Below are 22,352 nucleotides of genomic sequence, written 5' to 3' on the forward strand. Positions count from 1 at the left end.
AATTTGATTTAAAAAGCAAAAAACAAAACAGTATTTCTATGGCCTGCTGAATGTCCTTATCTTAATCGAATTGGACTACATGGAAAAGAAAATGAAAAACCGCAAAAGTCTAATGGATGAGATGAAGAAACTAATTTTCCAGTGCTGAGATTCTATCTAATTTCTTCAAAAGCATTTTGCATCCAATTACACTGAGACTGAGAGGTTAAAATATATGACCTATTAACCAACAGGGAAACTTCATAAAAGTTTGGCGGTGGATTCAACTTGAAGTTGTTTTCTACTATTGAGAGTTAAGAGGCAAAGCTTTTTACTTCTGAACCAATCTGTCTCCATGGCACTAAATAGCTTAGTTTTGGAGGCTATGTACTGTATCAACATGTTGGGTAACAGAAATATATCTCACAATGAATACTATATAGACCTAATATATGCATTTTGAGAACTTTATTAATAAACTATTAAAATAAAACAATACAATATGCAAAAAACACATAGAAAGGCTTGCAACCTATAGTTTATCAAGTCTGCTTCATGCTTTAAACTACCACATTGTACTGGCTGCTGTAAATAGAAACTGGCAAACATACGTGGCAAATATGAATTGGGATGCTATTATTCACAACTTGATCAGATGCCACGGTACAATATCAAATATATTCTTTTTTCAGTTGCTGATTCCTTTAATACCAAGATATGCCGAAAATATCAAATTATAAAAACAGGTCAATGTTAAACTTGATACAAGTGATGAAAGAAAAGCTTTTATACAGGTAGGATAACAAATAAAAAATAAACTTTGGTTCAACAGTAACAATTATTTCCACTAAAGTAAGGGTGCACAAGGTCATTTTTAACTACAGAACAGATGTCATGTACAGTTAATAAAACCAAATCATGTTCTTTTGGTACTTGAATGGACAGATCAAAGTGATATTTTCTAAATCCAACCCACAAAAAAGATTATTCCAAAGTTTAATGTATGAAACAACCTGTGATTGGGGACATGACTGCTGAAAATGCATGACCAGGTTGAAATCAGGTTCAAAGAGAATTCGAGGGGTGTCTTCAAAAAACTTGATAACCCCCAATACCAATACCAGATTAATATTCTGATTAACATTATCATCAACATTTATTTTCTGGAGAATAAAAAAAAGGTGTAGTGGAAATAAAACCTCAACAACCCGTAAAACAGATACAAATTTCAGAAAGGTGTATTTGGTTCTGAAAAGAAGAATGCAAGTATTCATTTTAATGTTGATTGGTCAGCATCCAGTTTCAGTGCTTAATATAGATTCTAAACAGCAATGACTAGAGTAATATTTTTATAACAGCAGCTGTCAAAAATAGTACTGCCCCAATAAAATCAGACAAAACAATCCAATGTAGGACTGATACCCATTATGGCCTGGCAAAAATAAAGCATATCTGGCTGCTGAAAACAGCATTTGGGACCACTCAGCCCTGACACTTTTGTGTCAATGTCAAAAGTCAATGTGTTTCGTTAACCACTACACAGCACTCATTTTACAATAACCAAATGCAGCTCAATGAATCAGTCACTCCAGCCTTCTAGTTTGAATTTAATGGGCACCAGGAATGGTGTTGACTAGTATCAGCAATGTATTTCTGCTTTGTGGCAACATCCATTATGTTTGGGAAATGGCATGTTTAGTAACAAAATAGCCTGAAGCTGACAAGTTCTGACATTATCTTATTCTTATCAAAAACGCATCTGTCAATCCCAAGCATTTCTATTGATTTGATTCTCAATTGAACAATATTTTTTTAGTTATGTTTCCATAATTTTATTTTGTGCAAGCTAATGCAAGCAATTTGGGTTATACAAGATACTGATTACTAATGACATGCCATCTCAGATTTCACAAATTATCTGACCTCTGCTACCCAAAATAACACTGTCCAGTTGTGATGAATCTCAACTCCTTGCACACCAATACCATAGAGGGAGAAAAGAAACGGCACAACCCGGTTAGGATTCAGTATGTTAAGGGTTTGTCATTTAGAGAAGATGTTTCTTGTCAAAATCTGTCAAGATAAACTTTCTCCAAAATGAATACATGACATCTGTAAATGTCAATTGGGTTCTCTGTAATGAATATTATCACAATTGACAAATATGCAAAATCTTGGATAAAAAAAAAAAATCTGTCACACGTAACAAAAGACAAAAAGTAGTTGTACTTAAAACCAAGCTGTAATTGTTCAAAAAGTGCCATGCATTCTGATAAAGGCTTTATAGAAAGGAAATATACAGTGTACAGCTTGACCTTTTGAGCAGATTTGTTGAAATGTCTATAATTTCTTCATGCCCCTGAATATCACAATTTATTTTCTTTTTACCAGCAGACACAAACTAGGCAGCTGTTTTAACTTAACACAGAACCATAAAATATAATACACTCTTTTTTTTTCTGTGTATCCACTTTATATTGAATGAGATTACAGTCTTTTGAACGGGAACCTGTGTTTGCAGTACATCAGGTCCCAGATTAGGGATGTGACAATACTAAAAACACAAATTAAAACCCTGGAAGCTTTCAGTGATTTGTTTTATGGCAGAACATTGAAATAACCTGAAGTAAATGTGTGTGTGTGTGTGTGTGTGTGTGTGTGTGTGATATATATATAATTTCACAGGGTGGGAACCAGGGCTGCGAGAGGAAGGGAGTGTCGGCCTCTAGAGCGAGAGAGAGAGAGAAAAAAAGGATGGGCTGGACTCCAATCGAGAGAGCCTTCCCTATGGAGTTGAGGCTGGCCCTATCGGCCTCCGGGCCCCTAAAAACAGAGTCCTCTGACTTATCAGGGTCGTTATAGGCTCGGCCTCGCAAATTGGGTCCCAGTTAACGACTGGATTTGACCCTCAAAGGACGGAACGGCTCATACGAAGCCTTGACGTAAGGAAGAAAAGAGAATCTGAAAGAACACAAATAATTGTTAGTTATGGGATTCAAGCACTAAGAGTATGAGGGCCATGTCCCAGGAGGATAAAGGAGGAAGTAAGACAGAGCCTTCTTTCATGAGGCAAGATAAAGCACATGAGCTGTTAAAGAACAGTGTGGCCAGTGGTCCCTTCTGACTGCACAAAGAACCTGTGGAGTTATGGGAACTCTAGATCGGAAGTGAGAATCAATATTCACCCACAGGAGACTGACACAGAGGCACGCGTCATATGAAAAAAGATAGGAGGAGGAGGAAAAAAGCTAACACAAGAGAAAGAGCTGAGCTGTGACTGGGTTTAAATAGGGAGCCAATGATGATAGACAGGTGAAATTAGGAAATAGCGAAGCCCTGGTTCACGTCCCCTGAATTTCACAAAAGTAAACATACCGATATATATATTTTATATTTTTTTTAAACATACTGTTAGGGTTCAGATAAATATTATCTGCCTTTTGACACAAATACATTTGAGTAGCTTCTAAAGTCTAAACACTTGTAACTAAATAGTTTAATATTAAATGACATTTTCAATCTATACTTAATTTCTGGACTACTGGCATGCATGTTTAAGTCTCAGATTTAAGGGATTCTTTTTTCTTTTAGTTTTTTACTACAGTGCATGTCTTACAGTAGTATGTAGTGGACATACAATTGCCAATAATAACACATTTCTTTATCTAATCAGGGTTCTTTTTTTACATAATATTACATTTCTGCTGCAAGAGATCAAAACTGTCTTCATATCTAGCGATGCACACATGACTGCTATGTATAGGCATTGGATTATACATGTGGAGCTGGATAAAATATATTCAGCTACATATGACACTGACAGTAAAAGGCTACACATGCATTTCTCATTTTAGTCATACATCAATTGACAGAAGATATCACAGTTTCTTTTATCTTAAGATCAAAATATGAACAGTGTTGCGTTTTCAAAAACAGTAGAAGCAAAGTAGTTTATATTTCATCAGACAATGTATAAAACGAACCACAAATGTATAAATTTGAAAACAATTATTCCAAGTCTCACACAGTATGCAGGCACTTGCCATACAGTGAGCTTGAAATGGCAGTGTGGCATACAATAGTACTATTCAGGATTTCTCATTCGAAATTGTGCTTCAGAGAATATGTTTTACACTCCCGTTCAGTATACTGTATTGTCTACAGTTGTGACACAAAATAAGTGTTGTGTCCATTTCCTTATGCAGTAACTTGATGTAATCCTTTTGAGCTTCCATTCACCCCCACAGGCCCTTTGTTCTTGTGTGCAGCATACTCTCCAATAAAAGAGCCGTCTTCATTGAACTGATCATGCTCTTCATCTCCATAACCGGCAAGACTGTCACCACTCTCTGCAGCTTTAATTTCTCCATCCAGCGACTGAAGGCTTCCCTTTAGTGGTTTTTCATCATTATCACTTAATTTAGAAGTGTGAAAAACAATGAAGAGTGTTATCTAAGAATATTTTTTTTTATTATTATTATTAATTTTATACTTCACACAACATTTGTTTTCTTTTTATGTTGGCCATTTCTTGTACTTGTATACAAAGATGCCAACAATGTTAATGGGATTTGGATTGTATTATATCATGTGGTAAGATTTTTGAATAAGAAACCTACAGTAAAAACAATCAACTTGAATCTTGAATGAAACATTCATCCTGATGACGCAGACTTTACTTTGACTCTATTGGATTTGATAAACTAAAGTGTAGGTTGAGTCTTTGATCTACTGACTGTGCTAAGAGAGAATGCTGCCCCCTGCTGGTCCATGAGTACACATGTAAATTTATACCCATTTATGGTTTAATAAAATTACATTCAGTATGAAAAAAATGTTCTCAAATGAACAATTCATATTTACAGTAGTAAGATGCAACTGCTTACCATTCAATGGTGTAGATTTACACTGCTTAATATTGACTACAATACACACAATAAACACACACAACAGCTTTACTGAAACATAAACAACAGCTTTATCAGTATGAGTTATTGTTTACTACCTACATTCAACAGTTACCTAGATGAGAATGTGTCTGGAACATGGATGTCTGTGATGGTCCTTATAAAACTCTTTTATGTAAGGTTTGCTTTCAAAATAAAAGAAATATGTAAGAACACTATGCAAACGATTAACATGCATAAACAATGCAAAGTGTTAATGTTACAGAAAACACAATTCAAGGCTAAATAAAACTCAAGTTCAAGAAAATATATATATTTTACCTGTATTCACAGAAAGTATCATCATTAATTCCTGGGGATTCTAAGTCTGGATGTAAATCTTCTTTTTCTTTCACTGAAATAGAAAATGTATTGTAATTTTGGCACATTTTCTTTTGAATATTTGCTTAACCCTTAAAGTAAATTTTTGGCACTTTTTCCAACCATATTACTGAAACAAAAATAACCTAAAGATATTCACATAAACACATTTTTTAAGCATACTTGTCACAATTTGCAATACAAAATACTAAAATAAAAAGTTTACACATACCTGAATATTTTCCGCCTTTATTCCTCTGGACAAAGCAGGCAATGAGCATAATTAAGGTAAGAAGAGCTACAGCACACATCACGCCAATGAACCATCCTTGTGTGGAAATCCCATCATAAATACCTGCATAAGCTGTTGGATGCAACAAACCATGATTATTATTTCAACTGTATTAATAAATTGTACTTCATTATTTATAGCTTCTTTGTATTTGAATGCTGACGAAATATTGCAATCAAATGTCAACGTATGGTATAAAATAAATAGCATCCTCATATAATCAATAAGATAAATTATATTCTTGCTTGAGTTCTTTCTAACCGTGAAGTTCAGCAACCTGGGTGGAAGCTTCTTTCTCATAAAAGTTATTTTAAATAGTGTCACGCGGAGGGTTTCACTGTATATATAAGCCAAGCCACCAAAGCAAAAAGCAAGCAGGTCATGCAAAAGTGTCTCTTTAGCAAAAGGATTTTGGTTAGAATAAACATAAGCACAAGAACAGTGAAAGGAAAACCAAAAAGATCACCATAACACCTAAAAAAAAAATGCTACAATGTAATAAAGTGTTTTCAAAGAGTAGTATGTCATTGTAAACACAGTCAAAAAGCAGCTACATAAACAACTCTGGCAAAAGAGATGTCGTTCTACCACTTGTAGGTACAGTACTGGAATCTAGTCTGCAAATTCATTTCCAATTTGTCAGTATAAGGTTTACACAAAATTTTGAAACATGTTCCAGTCCAAGGTAAACTTTATACAATTAAAATAGTAATATTAATGGGGAAAATCAATTATCATTAATATACTATACTGTGTTAAAAAAAGATAATCTTGTAAATGTTTGTACTTCAAATATCTAGTATCTAGTTTATTGTTTTTTTAAGGTACTGATCATTTCTCTAAGAATGCCTTTTTAAACAGGGTTAACTCCTCACCTTTCCCCCTGGTCTCGACCACATCTTCAAAAATACTAGTATTATCAACCCAGTTCTTAGTCATAAGACGGATTGTATATTCAGATCCAGGATCAAGTCCCTCAATGATGTGGAAATTTTGTGAAATATTTACTGCTTCTGAAATCTTCCAGTTACCTTTACCTACAGTATGAAAGGTGCACAACCAATTAAATAGTAAATAGTTGTTATTTTTACATTGTTAAAGTTCAGGAAGCATATTAATGACCAAGGAAGCACCGAATGTTTAGTGATTATCACAGTATTCATGTATGTTTTTTTTATTTTGTCATGCTCACATTATGTGCTTGTTTTCTAGATATTATGGTAATGGTGCCAAACTTACAAACCCTTCCGTTTCGATTCACTGGATGTTGTTTATCAGAAATAAATCAAAATTAAAAGAGTTTCAAAGTGTATTGCTCTACTATTCTGTCAAGAAAGCCACAGTGTGAAAGTATGAAAACAAAGATGGGACACTGTTTTAAAAACATACAAACACTATTTAATTGCTCCTTGCTCTGTAATATGCCATTCAAAAAGATTTTATTATCATTATAATCAATTTATTTTTATTTTTTGCCAAGGACACTAAAATCCATTTGAGTGGCTCATAAATGTATTAACAGGATAAATGATCATGCTCGATGTGGTGTATGTATAAAAAATGTATGTCAATACTTAGTAGAATACTTAGTACACTTTTACAAATACAACTGAGTAAAAAAAAATATTCCCATTTTCTTAATCGTTACTTTAGCCTAAGTCAGGCTAATGGGAAGTTGAGAAACTAAAGACAATAAAGTGGAAAGGACCAGTGGCTTACGGTTATTCATATATGCAATGTAAAACTCAGATTCCTTTTGTGCCATCCCAGTAATCCAGCTAATGTTAGCTTTGGTGTCACTAACAGAAGAACTAATGTTCAGTAAGGCTGGTTCTAACGAACAAGAAGGAAAGAAGAGAAGCAAAAGTAGATTATGGTTAGTAGGAAAGTTAAGACAGTTATGGTTCAATTATGCAATGCGAACAGCAGGAACTGTAATTACCATACAATTATATAAAAGCTAGGAAATACATGCCTGCTGGTTCATAGAAAATTACCAGCAGATAGCAAGATTAAACAGGTTTAATGATGTATTACATTGATAATTAGTTGTTTTTGATATCACATCATAATAGAATACAAGCTGAAATATAAAGATACTGTAATTTAGAAATTACACGTGACTTAATTAACGGCACTTGGAGTGTTGCAACAGGTATATTCTGCCAAGCCCAAATGAAGTGGATTGGAAGACATGTTTTGAAATGATATGGACAAATGTCTGTTTTTCAATGGCCAATACCAGTAAATTGCTGATTATGACCAATCTTTGAACTATGTATTGGAAATATTTACTCTTCAGTTGCTGTATTCAGGGAAAGACATAGATATTCCTATGGGATTCAAATCACTTCAGCATACTGATTGTGTTTTTCATACACACAATAATAATAATAATAATAATAATAATAATAATAATAATAATACTGTAATACACATACTATATGGTGTTGTTTACCAGTATTTTATATTGAATCACTTTACAGGTGCACCACACAATGACATGAGACTTAAACTGAAAATATCCAACTCTCAGCAAGCGTTTATCATCTTCCTGTTTTCGCTGATATTAAATCCTGCTGAAAGCTGCTGCTGCCACAGCAGGATGCTTTATCAGGAAGAGAACTCATAAAAGATGTTCGTTTTCAGTGCAAAGAAATCTGCCAAGTAGGAGACTTATATCTACTGTACCAACACATTCTTTTGAAGTCTCTACATAAATGAGGTTTGCTTCTTTAAACAATAAAAATCATATCATGTTCTTCAATGTCACTTTGTATAGTATCGGAATACATAAATATAAAGCTACTAAAACTTAGGACTTCAGCACTGCAGTGAAATGGGGCCCTGTGGAAAATGGAGTGACAGGTTTTCTTGGCTGTTTGAGCATTTGTATTTGTTTATTTTTTGCATTTGTTATAAAAAAAAACAAAATGTATATGTATTTGTTAAGTTTGCAAATACAGTACATTAGTCCTTGATTTCATGGTAGCACTGCAGCATTGCCTTATAAACTAGGATATCATAGTAGTTGGTGGTGGTTCTGCAACCAAAACTACTTAATCTATGTATCAATTCTCCCAAGTCTGGTGTGCCATTTGCAATATGAGAGCTCTGGTTTGAGGCTTCCCCACATGGGTTACTGATTTAGGGATGGTGTTTATAAATCTCAGGTCATTACCAGGTAGCATACAAATCTTGGCATCACATACAGCAAAACAGGTCATTACCAGCAGAGTGCATACATGAAATAATATAAATCATACTGGATGGCTGAACAAACAATTTGACCCTTGGCCTTGCAGTGTTTGATCTTATACAAACCCCTTGATTAACTTACTTGAGTCAGTCAATGTTAAAAAGCAATTTACTGGTAGTTACAACTATAGCCCGAATAAGCAGTATAGTATCTTTTTTTTTCTCACCAGAACAAACAATTTTAGGGAAGTTTGGAAATAATTGAATACCTATGGAAGACAGAGAGACATTGGCAACTGGGGAAAGAGTGGTAGTTGGAATAGAAAGAGTGGTGGTGTTTCCTGAAAAAAAAGCAGAGATAGACTTTTGAGCATATGCATTCAGCATCAGGTTAGAAGGAATATTAGTACCCAAGGAAGCTATATCAGATAGTATTCATTAGTAGCTTTTTCTGTGCATACAAGTTCTATATTTGCAACCAAATTAGTGTTTTAAACCGCAATACACTTAGAATTACTGTACACTCCTAGTAAAACGTATGGCATATCTTTTAATAGATATGATTTCATATACTGCAAATAGCACTGCATAATGTATTGCAATTTCATTAACAAAATAGTTAGGACAAATAAATCATTATTATGCATACAATAATATGTATATGCTATACTTATTTCTAGTAGTGTGTACTGTGTAACATGTGACCAGAGTTAAACGCTGGGTTAAAATATGTAATTGCTTATTGTACAGCTCATCTTGCAGTGTTCTTTGACTTTCATTTAGTGCTACACTGCGACAGTGTTGTTTTGAGAGACATGTTTAAATTGAACATGGTTATTATGTTTTAATTATACCATCAGGCCTCTAATGGTGATTATATTGCATTACATGGAGATGCAGTTTCCTTTTTTGGGGTTTTCTAGAGGATAATAGCTGCTGCAAAGTCCATCATTATTTTCAAGTTTGAAGCCTGAGGGTGCTAATACAAAGAGGTTAGATAATTCTAATATGTGAAGGTGGGAGTAATTTCGTTATTTTCTACTGCTAAAGAAACTGAAAACTACATACTGAAGTTTGTATCACCTGCTGTCGCTGTAGCTGAAGTAAAATCTTTTAAAAGAAACAAAGGTAAGAGTAATACAATAAAAGTAATACTTCAGTTCATACCACCGTTAAATTGTATACCATGCATGTATTGCAACAGGTTAAAAGAAGGAAATATGAAGTACAAGAAACATGCAGTACAAAGAGATAATAGTGGCCTAAAAAGATTAGCAAAACACCTTTGCTATATATGTTTAAACTATATTATCTGTGAAAAGATTTTATTTGCTAAATGCTGTTATAAATGTATTTAATTTCAATGTTGTTTTGTCGTTCAAAAAAGTATATTACTAGGGGTGTGAAGGGTATTACCCTAGGGGTCCGATGTTTCAACGTGTCTATTAAAACAAAATGACTGCATTTCAAGTACAATATAAGTGGCAATCATTTAGCAATATCTAAAACAAAAATAAAAATGATTGTGCAGTTTCAAAACCAGGATTATTCAACAAAAATAAATAAATAAATAAATAAATAAATAAATAAATAAATAGTTGATGCCTACGGATATCTAACAATCTTTTTATGTTGTGTGTTGTATCAACTGTACTGTACAGTGTGTGTATGGAATCTAAACGGTTCCTGCTGAATCATGTCACAAAGCAGAACCAACATTTCAGTTTTTATTTATGATTACTAACCCCAATGTAACCCCTGATCCTAAAATGAATGCTGGCCCTAAACCTTAAAACTCCTCAGTTTAATAAACTGCAATGCAAGTCCTCAAGCTTAACATAGTGTACACCAGTTCAGGGGTACAACAAATATTCCTTGCTGAATAGATGAGACAGAAATCAGGTGACAAAAAAGCTCGATATGAAATCTTTAAAAAAAGGTTTGAAAGCCCTCTTCATTTTGCTACAGAACAAGGCAGCTGTAACATTGACAAAGCTTTCTTCCATACAATTATGAACTGCAGTTTCTACCCTGCATCTACTAGATGTATGTGCTTTGTTCCAAACTGAGCATTTCTGCATTTAGTTTTCACTGTCAATTCAATATATAGTTGTACATTTATCAAAATGATAAATGGCACACCCACCATGATATGCCTATGAATATAGTGGTACAATGATGGAAATATGACAAGCTTGGCAGCTTTCGTATATCTTCCCTCCTTCCCTTTTACCTCCTTCCATGGTGGTTATTCCTTCTTCTGTAATTGGTTTTCCACAGCCCACCCTGGTACAGGCACTCATATAGAACTTGTACTTGCTGCTTGTCTCCAAGCCCCCAACCTTCCACCTGGTCACTGTAAGGTCTGAGATGGTGATGTTGTGCAGGTTGCCTAGCTCTTCCGTATCATTAACTGAAATAAAGGACAAAAGGAACATGTTACCACCTACTGTAGTTTTTTGTTGTTGTATTTTTCATCCATCACAGATTATTAAATCATTGGAAGAGGAGGCAGAAGAAGATGGCAATTAAGGAACATATCCAGACAAAGAGGGAATTAATAGCTATTGGTCACTTTTTTGAGGAAAGTCATTGTTTTGATTCGGTCTGTAAATTATTACAGGGATTAAGGACTGGTTCATAACCAATCAGAGTGCAGGAAACCTTTGCACTGAGGTATAAGAAGACGTGAGATTCCAGTACCATCACTACATGATGTGGTTTAATGGGGATTCTTAACAGCAGTGCTAAGTAACCAAACTACAGTATGTTGTAGCTGTAGCTGTTCAATTGCCACTTGTAGATAAGTACTGAAGGCATCATATACTTTTTACTTTTCTCACAAGACAATAGAAGTGCATCTTTGATTATTTTTCCTGTACTGTATTTCCATTGTCCTATAATATTTTCCAACCCTGATTAGTCTTTCATCAAGCATTTCACATGATGTTTGAAAAAGATCATTTCACTAATTGAGCAGGGCGCTCTGGCCATGACTATGAAGTTATTTTAAGTAAGTAAGACTTGTTCTGTGTAAGGCAAATTAAACTGTTTTTATCTGTCAAATAGACTTAATTGTAGTTAACAGATTTGTGAAAATATTCTATGCTGTTTATTTCATGTTTAAACTTATCTGACTTCATAGGGTTCATGTCGTGGGCAAAATAAACTATTTTGGTTCCACAGCATAAAATAAACCTTGACTGTAAGCTAGTTGTCCAGTAGGATTCAAACATACTTCTGCCATTGACTATACAATTGTCAGTTTTACTGTCACTCACCTTTCATGAAAATGTGTTAATTTAAAGGGTTAATAGCCACATTTTATAATGTCATCTTACCAAAATGCCATATCATTTGTTTCATAAATGAATCTATTCCCCAGGAATCTGCTTGTGTCTATTTCATTTTCTATGCTATACTATGGTAAATGTGTAGCAAAGTATTGTGAAATGAGGGTAAATCGCCAGCAAACATGGCAAATGACAGAAAAACACATCAGAGCATTGTAAAAAATAAATAAGGTAAATACAAATATGGTAAACTGTAAAATACCCCAAACCAAAGAAGAATACAGGCAAAAGGAAATAAATAACCGTCAGCCACTGTAGAAGAAAAAGTAAATATGCAAACATTTGTTCACCTGTTTTACCAATGGTACCCTGAAGACAGAATTATCCCCTTCAGGTAACAACTCCTTGAAGTGTAGTAACACTGGTTTTACATGTAAAGATCTGTAAAGCATATACTAGACGATGATGTGATTTATATATTTTTCTTCCGTGCTTTTCCCCCATGCTTTCAGCTGTTCGGTCTAGTCTTTCAGCAGCTCGGAGTATCCATCAAATTCCGCTGTTGCACATAACATATGTCTTGCTTTATAAGCAGTTTAAATGTGCATATCTAACATACTTTTGACTCCACAGAGTAATATCATGTGGGGAAAGTACTAGCATAAATAAAAAGGATTATAAAAGGGTGTCTGCCAAAAATTCGTAAACCAAGTACTGTAATTTACAAACAAATATATTCATATAGAAGAAAACAAGGAAGACAAACTGAATGTTTTTTTTAGTTAATTTCCTCCTCTTCCAAGAGCATCTGGTCTATGTCTAATTGAAAGTCTGTCCCACTCTAACAGGCTTATTGAAAAGGAAACCCAGAAACACTGCAAGTGTGTGCCCTGGTATTTTTAGTTGGATTGGGTGTAAGCATTCCCTGAAGCTGAGCTGATGCCATTGATCTTGATGTCAAGGGACAGCCTCATCATTTGGCATGCTGCCCTACACTCTAGAATGGATGTGCTGGCACAGCCCGACACAGCCTTCTGCAGCTTGCTGCATATGATGCAGTTCTCATTTTCATCAGAATCAGAAATTGACAAGCCCCCGCCAGAAGGAAAACTTCAACTATTTCAGCTCTGTCTCACTGGTATCTATTTTTGCCTTGAAGACATTTAAAAAGAAATCAATATGAAATACACCCCTGGGAAACATAACAAAGTATTGTTTTGTTTTACTTTCCTGTTTTTTTTGGTTGGAGTGGTATTTGGTCTGTTTTAGCCCATCTGTCCATCTGTAAGCATGGGATTTTATTTGTATGGTCTATCGTTCAATTATGTTTATACTGTGCTTTAATAATACAATACTAATAATAAATATATTGTTACATTCCCAGAGTGGTTTATATTATGCTGGCAACCGCAGGTGCTAGGGAAGTCTCAAGAGAGAAGTCATGATACCAGATGCTGTGGAGGTTAAAATCTGGGTTAATGACTGTGTTCAGTCATCACACTACAATAAAAAGCCATACCCAAATACTTAAGATTGGTTAATACTGTCAACATTTGCTTTTTTTACTGCCTAATTCACCAGCGATGTAATGCTGAGCAAACCATTTACCTGTGTTAATTCCAACTTATACATAGACTGGATGTGAACATTTTAACTTGTACTCACTCAGTTGGTATTGCAACATGTGTCCTGTGAGGATGCCATTTTGCTCCAGTGGTGGTACCCATAAGAGAGTTATTGAATCCTTACTGAAACTTGCAACTCTCAATAAAGCAGGATGTTCTGGAACTGGAAAGCATTAAGCAGATGTCACTTAATATCATTCAAATAACCTTAAATTAAAATGTATCTGGTCTTTTAGAAACACGCTTGTAATCATGTAATGGGTAGATATAGTACAGTATTTGAAGGGATTTTGTAACCCCTCAAAATCTTCTATCTTCTATCCAGTAGCATCTTGCACACAAATAGTTATTTTTTCACCTTTGTGTATGTGTGCATTTGTACAGAATTATATAATTTTCCTAAATATAGTATTGTTTTGTATTTATTACTGTATTTAATAATATATTTTTAATCTTTAAAATAATGTGTGCTCAACAATATATTGTCTAAATGTAACTTTTTGTTTCTGGAATGTGAAAATATTTTCCTACCTCCTTCTGGGGTTTTAAACGTGAAAGGCGTACTTGCTGGTCCATTTCCTCTCCCATTAAAAGCCATAACGATTAGACTGTATTCAGAGAAAGGTTTCAGTCCTGGAACCATTCCATGATTTCTGTCCCCATGGAATGTCAAAGAATGTTTTTCGCTATGCCCTCTCTTCCCCTCCAGCAAGCTTCTCACCTTCCACCAGTGAACCTGTAACAAGATATGCTCAAAGTGTCCAGTATTTAGTTTAGTAAAAAATGTCTTGCTACAAGCGGGTTAATGTGGAATGTTCAACATGGGTGAGGAAAATGTTAATCAGTATAGGTTATACCTGCCTGTCCTTGTATCTACAGTATTTAAATAGGTGGTGGAATTTTCATTATAAACCGTGGATGATAGTTTGTTTTGGTGCTTGGACCTTTTTCTAGGTCCTCACACACACGCACACAACATCAAAGTTTGATTATTAGCAGCAGCTGTTGGTCATATTTTGTTCACCAGAGGGCAACAGTTTTCCACTACAAGTCAAAGTTTTTTTTAATTAAACCCATATAAGTAGGGTTGTATTTGTATCACTGTAAAAATAGGTATTTCAAAATATGCCACAATTAAACATAATATTTCTTAAAGCAGAAAAAAAAACAGTGTTGTCACATTAAAAATGTATCATTTTCTCTGGAGTTAAGCTATTACCTGAAAAACAGCAAATGTTAAATGGCTAAATATTTAGTTTTTTTTTTATGCCCACCTTTTAAAGACATTCTATTTTCACCATCAGTGAAATATAAAAAAGTAAATAAAAAAAAATCATTACTAAAAGTAAAATATCAAGAGGCACGTGAAATGTCCCCTTCTTGTACTGGACAGAGCGATCTTTAGCAGGATTTCCGATCTTTGATGCAGCTGGAGTGTGTTCAGTCATTTACCAGTTAAGTTATTTAAACCAAAACCAACCCTATATCCCCCAAGATGGCCACGGATACTCTCCTGTGGAACTCTTAACCAGTTGACCCTGATTACTGTGCTGTTCATGATCTCCACTGTGACATTTTGAGGTGCAGATTCTGGGACTGAAAAAAAAGCAGAATGAAAACGGCGATAGGCATTATCAGATGGTCTCATAAATCTTCAATACAATATCAAATATATTCATTTTCCAGACAAAACATTTTATTCTTCAGCAATCCTAATAGTTTCACCAGCTAAAGATGTGAAAGCGATGACACAGAAGATTGCACAAGCTATGCAAAGTGAATTTGTATATAATTGGCAGTGACGGGTCCCCGCACATTAACAGGTAAATGTGAGCTAGTGGGAAGCCTGGAGCAAGCTGCCCTCCCAGTCTACAGCAGAATGTAAAATGTTGGCTGTAAAGCCTAATTATTGTAAAAGGGGAAGAATGCTACTTTAACTGTGGTTCATGTGTAGAATACAATCCAACTACTTAACACTATAGTGCTGAATTTAGTAATACAAAAATAATTTACAACTAAAATGTCTGCCATCGGAAAAAAAAGAAAAACTGTATTCGTGTTTGTGTTTTTTTCCTATACCATTTGGTTGTCGTAACTCAACACTATCAGCATTGTTTACTGTCCGCTATACGATATGAGGGAATGGGTAAACTCATTTACTTTTGTTTTTAAGATCATATACAGTATTGTTCAAATCGTTGTTCCTTGCTTACTCGATATCATATTCTGATAACATGAACCTTGATTGCCATGATTAGGGCAGTAAAAGAGGTACATTTCTGCAAGATCGTTCTTCAGTCGGAAACATTTATAACAGTTATACAGATGATATTCCAATATCCTATAGGTCATTCCACCTATTTGCTACACTCAGAAAGGATTACAATTCAAATACACTCACAATCCTCTCCTGAAAATCCAGTCACCACTTTTGGCTCAGGACCAAAGCCGAGATGATTTATCGCTTGGATTTGAATCTCGTATGGTTCAAATGTTGGAGTGTTACGTATAAAGAAGGAATGCCTTTTCACTACTTCTTCATTCCAGTTATCCTCAAATCCTTTTCGTCTCCAGCTTACTTTGTACTCCAGTCCAGGACCATTCTGTTCAATGGGCTTCAGAGGCTGACATGAGGTTAAAATGAACACTTAGACACAAACATAAAGGTTACACAACAGTTACAAAATATTAGGACCAATTTCTGAACTTTTGCCCATCTTTTCTCATTTAGAATCTGCATTAGGTTGTCACTAAACCGTTTCAGCACTATTGAACCTTCTTTTTTCCCCACTTAGCTTCTGTTTGCTTTTGCAGCTCATGCCAAATATCTATCGCTGCAATGATCTATACAAATGTCTCCTGTAATCTCTTAAATGTGGTTAAAATACACATGTCAAAGTGTAAGAAAGAACTGTGAAGTGTTTTATGCTTGAGCGAAAATAAGTGAATTATAATGCAATTAACAGAAAACAATTAATTGTATTTATTAAAATACAATTAACTTAATCAAAACTAAAAGCAAACAAAAAATAATTCTGAAGTTCGACGTTCAATATTTACCAAGTCATACTCTTATTTTGCGAACAGCAAACGGTATAATGTATGCAGCTCAGCCTTATTTAAAAACAGCCAATTATTGTATTTTTCTTGTTACACTCTGTTACAAACTAGTAGATTTGAGCTGAAAAAACTAAGTACAGTTTTACTTGAATATACTGGATTGTTCTATTGCATGGCAACCTGCTGAATTGAAAACAAAATCTGAATCAAAAGAACAGAAAAAAATAAAAAAAATAAAAAAATAAAAATACATATAAATAAATAATCTTTTGGCATGCTTCACACTGTGGGATACCCGAGCAAAACAGCAGAAAACACAATTACAGGCCATAAAACTGTGGGCATTAATGATGACAGATTCGACACATTATGTAACCTCTTTAATGTCACTGTAGGCTTGAGAAAGAATGCATCCAACATTCTTCTTTTAAGTTAGAAGAAACAGAATACATGTATAAATACTCTTCTTTTGTTATTATTCTTTTATGAAATAACATGAACTTTTACACACGCTCTCCTTACACAGGGTCTAATTATACCACAACAGAAAACACTCCTGAGTTTAATGGTATGAAAACCTTTCATGCAATCTAACAACCACCCGTACACTGCAGTTACTGACTGCCATCACACACCACTTCTATATTTTGAGAGTAGTTTTCTTTTACTGTAGCTGTATAGCACAGTTACTATACTGCATTTTTAAATGTCTGTACTGAATAAAAAGTGTGCACATACACATGTGTACAATATTACAGACCCCAAAAAATCCATACATTAAATACATGTATTTGCTTCCTTACCTCCCATTTAATATGAATTTCGTTAGGCAAATTTCCTTCCATTATGATGCCACCTGGATTGTTTTCTGGCGCTTTTAAAAAGAAACGTTGAATTATTAGAACGGATCATCTATTCTTATTTATTGCACAGTATTACATAAGAAAGTTTACAAACTTGCTCGTTTGGTTGTTAGTAGCTTATTGATCTCAGAATCTCACCAGACAGCTTCTTGAAGGATCCCAGAGTGTCAGCTTCAGCAACATTACTGGGGAGTTGGTTCCAGACCCTCACAATTCTCTGTGTAAAAAGTGCCTCCTATTTTCTGTTCTGAATGCCCCTTTATTTAATCTCCATTTGTGACCCCTGGTCCTTGTTTCTTTTTTCAGGTCGAAAAAGTCCCTTGGGTCGACATTGTCAATACCTTTTAGAATTCTGAATACTTGAATCAGATCGCAGCATAGTCTTCTTTGTTCAAGACTGAATCGATTTTAAGCCTGTCGGCATATGACATGCCTTTTAAACCGGAAATACTTCTGGTCGCTCTTCTTTGCACTCTTTCTAAAGCAGCAATATCATTTTTTTAGCGAGGTGAACAGAACTGAACACACTATTCTAGATGAGGTCTTACTAATGCACTGTAAAGTTTTAACATTACTTCTCTTGATTTTAAATTCAACACTTTTCGCTATGTATCCGAGCATCTCGTTGGCCTTTTTTATAGCTTCCCCACATTGTCTAGATGAAGACATTTCTGAGTCGACATAAACTCCTGGGTCTTTTTCATAGATTCCGTCTTCAATTTCAGTATTTCTCATATGATACTTATAATGCACATTTGTATTTCCTGCATGCAGTACCTTACACTTCTGTCATTTGCCATGTGTCTGCCCAGTTCTGAATGCTGTCTAAATCATTTTGAATGACCTTTGCTGCTGTAACAGTGTTTGCCACTCCTCCTATTTTTGTGTTGTCTGCACATTTAACAAGTTTGCTTACCATACCATAATCTAAATTAAACAAATTAAACAAATAGCACAAAAGCAAAAGACCAACAAGGTGTACAGAAAGCACAATTACAACATCATGTTTCACCTTTTTAAATGAAATAAGTCATACCTTATCATTGCAGCACAGTGTAGAGCACACTGTCATTGTGATGCAACGGTTCTAAATAGCATGCAGCTCAGACAATGATAGTATCCATTAAAACAAACCTGTGGGTAGAGTTTTGTATCTGTCTGAAGGGTCACTGGGTTGGCTTCTTCCAATTTCATTAATTGCCGAGACACGAAACTGGTAGTCTACATGGCCATGTAGCTTCAGAAGTGCTGAAGTGTGATTCCCAGGAACTCTTACCAATTCATGCCAATCCCCTGGCTTCCATCTGGATTCTTCATATTCAACAATGAACTCTATTTAAAGAGTGACACGCACATTATGTTAGGTCCCCATGAGTGTAACAAAAGCAAGGTTTCCAGATTGAATCAGAAAACAATTAAGCATGGTGACACCAGTGTAACATATATTGTAGCACTCCCCTGTAGGATGCTGTTTAGAAGCTGCGAAGACATGCCTGGATCCGTGAAGAATTAGGTTATTACACTGAGCTTGTAACTCTTGGTTCTAAGCATGGATACATGTGGATTTGAGATTTTAGCAAGAGAGTGTAGTCTTAACATAGCATTACTGTGTTGAAGAGATATAACGCTCATCAACAATATCAACGTAGTGCTCAAGAGTGAACTTAATTAGTGAGGATGATATACACAGTAGGTGTTCTGTAATGCTTTTAATGTGTTCAGTAAAGGATGTTGAGGAGCAGGATGTTCACTTGTAATAGCCTTGATGTACCAATTATTGGCTTGTTATGACTGTTCCCAGGGGTCCAGTTCAGTCTCACACTTGTGTTTTTAGGTTCAGAGAGTTTCAGTTCTTCTGGTGGGTCAGGCACATCTAGGAATATAACAAAGTACATCTTATTTAAAAAATAAAAAATAAAAATAAAAACATAGAATATGCATTTATAATGTAATAGAGAATAATGTTTAACAATTAGTACATTTTTACCTTATAATTTTTTTTCTTGAATATTGCAGCAGTTATATTTAAATCTGAATGTTCTGTGTAATGAATGTCTACCTTTTTCATTCATACTGTGTCTGTTCCTTCAATACTTCTACAAACAAGTTAAAGTAGGCACATGTTTTGCCAAATTGTTTATTTGATGTCTTTTTCACATGGGGAAGAATATAATATTTAAATATAGTGGTACAGATAACAATATCATTATCTTTTTTTTTTAGCTGTACAGTAATCTAAAATGAAAGTTCTGTGGAATTGGTTTTATCAACTACTGGTGTACAGCATATCTACAATTAAGTTTTAATTTTATATTTTAAAATGTTTATTTATATCCACTTTATAATAGTGTGCTGTTGTGACTGCTGTAATGTTACAGCTACAACCCTACACCTACTTTCTGATAACACTATCACAATGACAAACTAATATCAAATGCTGTAAGTTTTTAAAACCTTACCCAACACAATAAGCTCTGCTGTTTCCTGGGCTTGGTCTAAGGAAGTGTTAGCTACACAGGTGTAATTTCCTTGATCCTCAGCACTCACGTTCATTATTTGCAACACACCATCTTCAACATAAAATCTGAATTTAAGAACAGAAAAACCTCTTAAACAAAGTATAACATACAGGATAATTAATGCTAACCATTAATGTATTTCGTAATGCATTAAAAAAAAATCTGTATGTGTGTTTAAAGACTATTTTGAGCAATGAGTAAAACCATCAAAGAGTATCATTTCATTATATCAGTGTGGCCCTGCTGTGACAGGTGGAGACGGAGCGGCAGTGTGCTTCCTTTGGGACTAAGACCTGCCGTTTCCAACTCCTCTTCATTAAAGAACCGAGCCAACAGTGGCAAGAAATCTTTAATAACATCTTGATTTTGTGTCTCTTCCCCGGAGTGCAGCCCCTCAGCCCAGCTGAGGAATGTGTGAGCAGCTGCCAAGTCTGATTGAAATACACAAACTAGCTTTGTCTCTCCTGTGGAGGGCCTGGTTCAACACCGCAGCACACTGGTGTTATCTGTCAACTCGTAGTTTGGAAACTCAGCTGAAGTTTCACAAAACCCTTTACATTAGGAATGAGATGGAGAAAATGACACACTTTACATGTTTTTTTAATCAAAACTCTAGCCCTACTTTAAAACCTGGTGCATGTGGGTTTTCAAAGAGAAACATGCCTGATAGCTGAAGTACAGTATGTGTCTATAGACAAGAGAGAGGAGTGTGCGTTAAATAGACATACACTGTAAATAAACCACATGAACCACACAAATGATACATGTAATTATGAGCTTCATAAGTTGTGGTTGTTCTTACCTGCTGTTGTCTGTGTGGATAAAAGTTATTTCCTCGTTATCTTTATTCCATGAAACCTGGAAGTCATTTGCGAAAGCAGAATCATACTTTGCTCCACATGTGAATTGAGCTGTGCTTCCCCTTAGAACCTTTATATTTTCTGGAGGTTCCACAATTTGTGTAGCGTCTAAAGAATACCAAAAAAAAAAAAAAAAAAAAGGCTTTATTATGCAGCTTTGTACTGCTTGTGAAAAGATAAAGATAATAATAATAATAATAATAATAATAATAATAATAATAATAATAATAATAATAATAATAATAATGTTATCCTACAGTACAATGCCATCATTGCCCACCCCTGGGCTGCTCCAGTAACTGTTAATATTACAGTTATTGCTTTGTTGTTCAATCATGTTTACCCACACAAAATGACTGCCTACGCTAATGAATATACATGGGTTAAAACAATAATTATCTTGCCTTTCTTCAGCTATACAATGCATGTTAGCACTGACATAGCCAGACAATATACAACTGGAATATTTGAAATACAGTCAGAGATGTGTGTTCATTTGTAAATAAAAAAAAAAACATCCCAGTTCATGCTTAAAATTGTATTTGGGGAGTACAGGAAATTTACTAAAACACTTTTTTCATAACACATTAGTATCTGTTATTAATATAATTGATGTATTAAAAACAGTATCACTGTATGACATTACCTGAAGCTTAGTGTTATTAATAAACTGGTATCACTTGTTAATAAATCAATAATAAACATATTTAAAAGCACACATTTATACTTTTTTTTTTTTTTTTTTAACAAATAGATACTTAAACTAATGTGTGGTGACCTTTAAAAAAAAAAAAAGAGTGTGCCATATTTCATCCATATTTAACAATTTAAAATACCTCTTATATCTAATATGGCAGTGATTGCAGCTTTTCCTTCTGTGTTTCCAGTCAAACAGGTATACAGCCCAGAATCTTCCTTTACAGTATTCTTTATGTTCAAGGAACCATTTTCATATATAGAATACTTTGGACCTTGAACAGGTGAGGCTGAGTCTTCTCTGTCCCTGTTGATATGCAGATCAGAATACACAATGTAAGGAAATTGTCAGATTTTAACTGGAGGATTATCCTTGGAATGTAGTGGATTATTTTAAAAGATTTCAGTTACAATACAGAATTACATGTGGATGTCAATGTAATATGATTCATAAAAAGGTGATAGATACATTGCTATATATGGATTATGCAGAATACTATTGACATAAATGTCTGCAGCAGGTTGAGCTATATTAAAATAGCATGAGCAGCATACACAAACGTAGTATGTGCCAGACTTCATAATTTTGGCCCATTGACTAAGAACTGATATCACGTGTCACATACCACATTGCTGATGTTAATGCTTACAGCCACGCCTTGCAAGTTCAAGATACATTTCCCAGCCACTGACATATTTG

At 34.6% G+C, this 22,352-nt stretch overlaps 1 protein-coding gene across 16 annotated transcripts in view; it reads right to left on the minus strand.

Moving 5' to 3' along the window:
- Positions 1 to 432: 432 nt before the first annotated feature.
- LOC131701508 (neural cell adhesion molecule L1-like protein) overlaps positions 433 to 22,352 on the minus strand; it is a 69,472-nt gene continuing 47,552 nt past the window's right edge. For 6 of the 16 annotated variants that reach the window (XM_058999752.1, XM_058999758.1, XM_058999755.1 and 3 more), the window contains 18 exons: positions 21,793 to 21,959; positions 20,899 to 21,064; positions 20,037 to 20,161; positions 19,349 to 19,450; positions 18,712 to 18,909; positions 17,518 to 17,588; positions 16,056 to 16,278; positions 15,135 to 15,250; positions 14,186 to 14,390; positions 13,695 to 13,817; positions 10,970 to 11,149; positions 9,805 to 9,846; positions 9,006 to 9,077; positions 7,258 to 7,371; positions 6,414 to 6,575; positions 5,479 to 5,610; positions 5,208 to 5,280; positions 433 to 4,393 (listed from right to left, as the gene is read on the minus strand). In XM_058999752.1, coding sequence (XP_058855735.1) covers positions 4,177 to 4,393; positions 5,208 to 5,280; positions 5,479 to 5,610; positions 6,414 to 6,575; positions 7,258 to 7,371; positions 9,006 to 9,077; positions 9,805 to 9,846; positions 10,970 to 11,149; positions 13,695 to 13,817; positions 14,186 to 14,390; positions 15,135 to 15,250; positions 16,056 to 16,278; positions 17,518 to 17,588; positions 18,712 to 18,909; positions 19,349 to 19,450; positions 20,037 to 20,161; positions 20,899 to 21,064; positions 21,793 to 21,959 — 2,488 coding nt within the window. In that variant the 3' untranslated portion in view covers positions 433 to 4,176. The remainder of the gene's footprint in view (positions 4,394 to 5,207; positions 5,281 to 5,478; positions 5,611 to 6,413; positions 6,576 to 7,257; positions 7,372 to 9,005; positions 9,078 to 9,804; positions 9,847 to 10,969; positions 11,150 to 13,694; positions 13,818 to 14,185; positions 14,391 to 15,134; positions 15,251 to 16,055; positions 16,279 to 17,517; positions 17,589 to 18,711; positions 18,910 to 19,348; positions 19,451 to 20,036; positions 20,162 to 20,898; positions 21,065 to 21,792; positions 21,960 to 22,352) is intronic. The other 10 variants (XM_058999768.1, XM_058999763.1, XM_058999762.1 and 7 more) reach the window with 9 other exon arrangements.

Source organism: Acipenser ruthenus, chromosome 25 (assembly GCF_902713425.1).
Source record: "Acipenser ruthenus chromosome 25, fAciRut3.2 maternal haplotype, whole genome shotgun sequence".
NCBI classification, from domain to species: Eukaryota; Metazoa; Chordata; class Actinopteri; order Acipenseriformes; family Acipenseridae; genus Acipenser; species Acipenser ruthenus.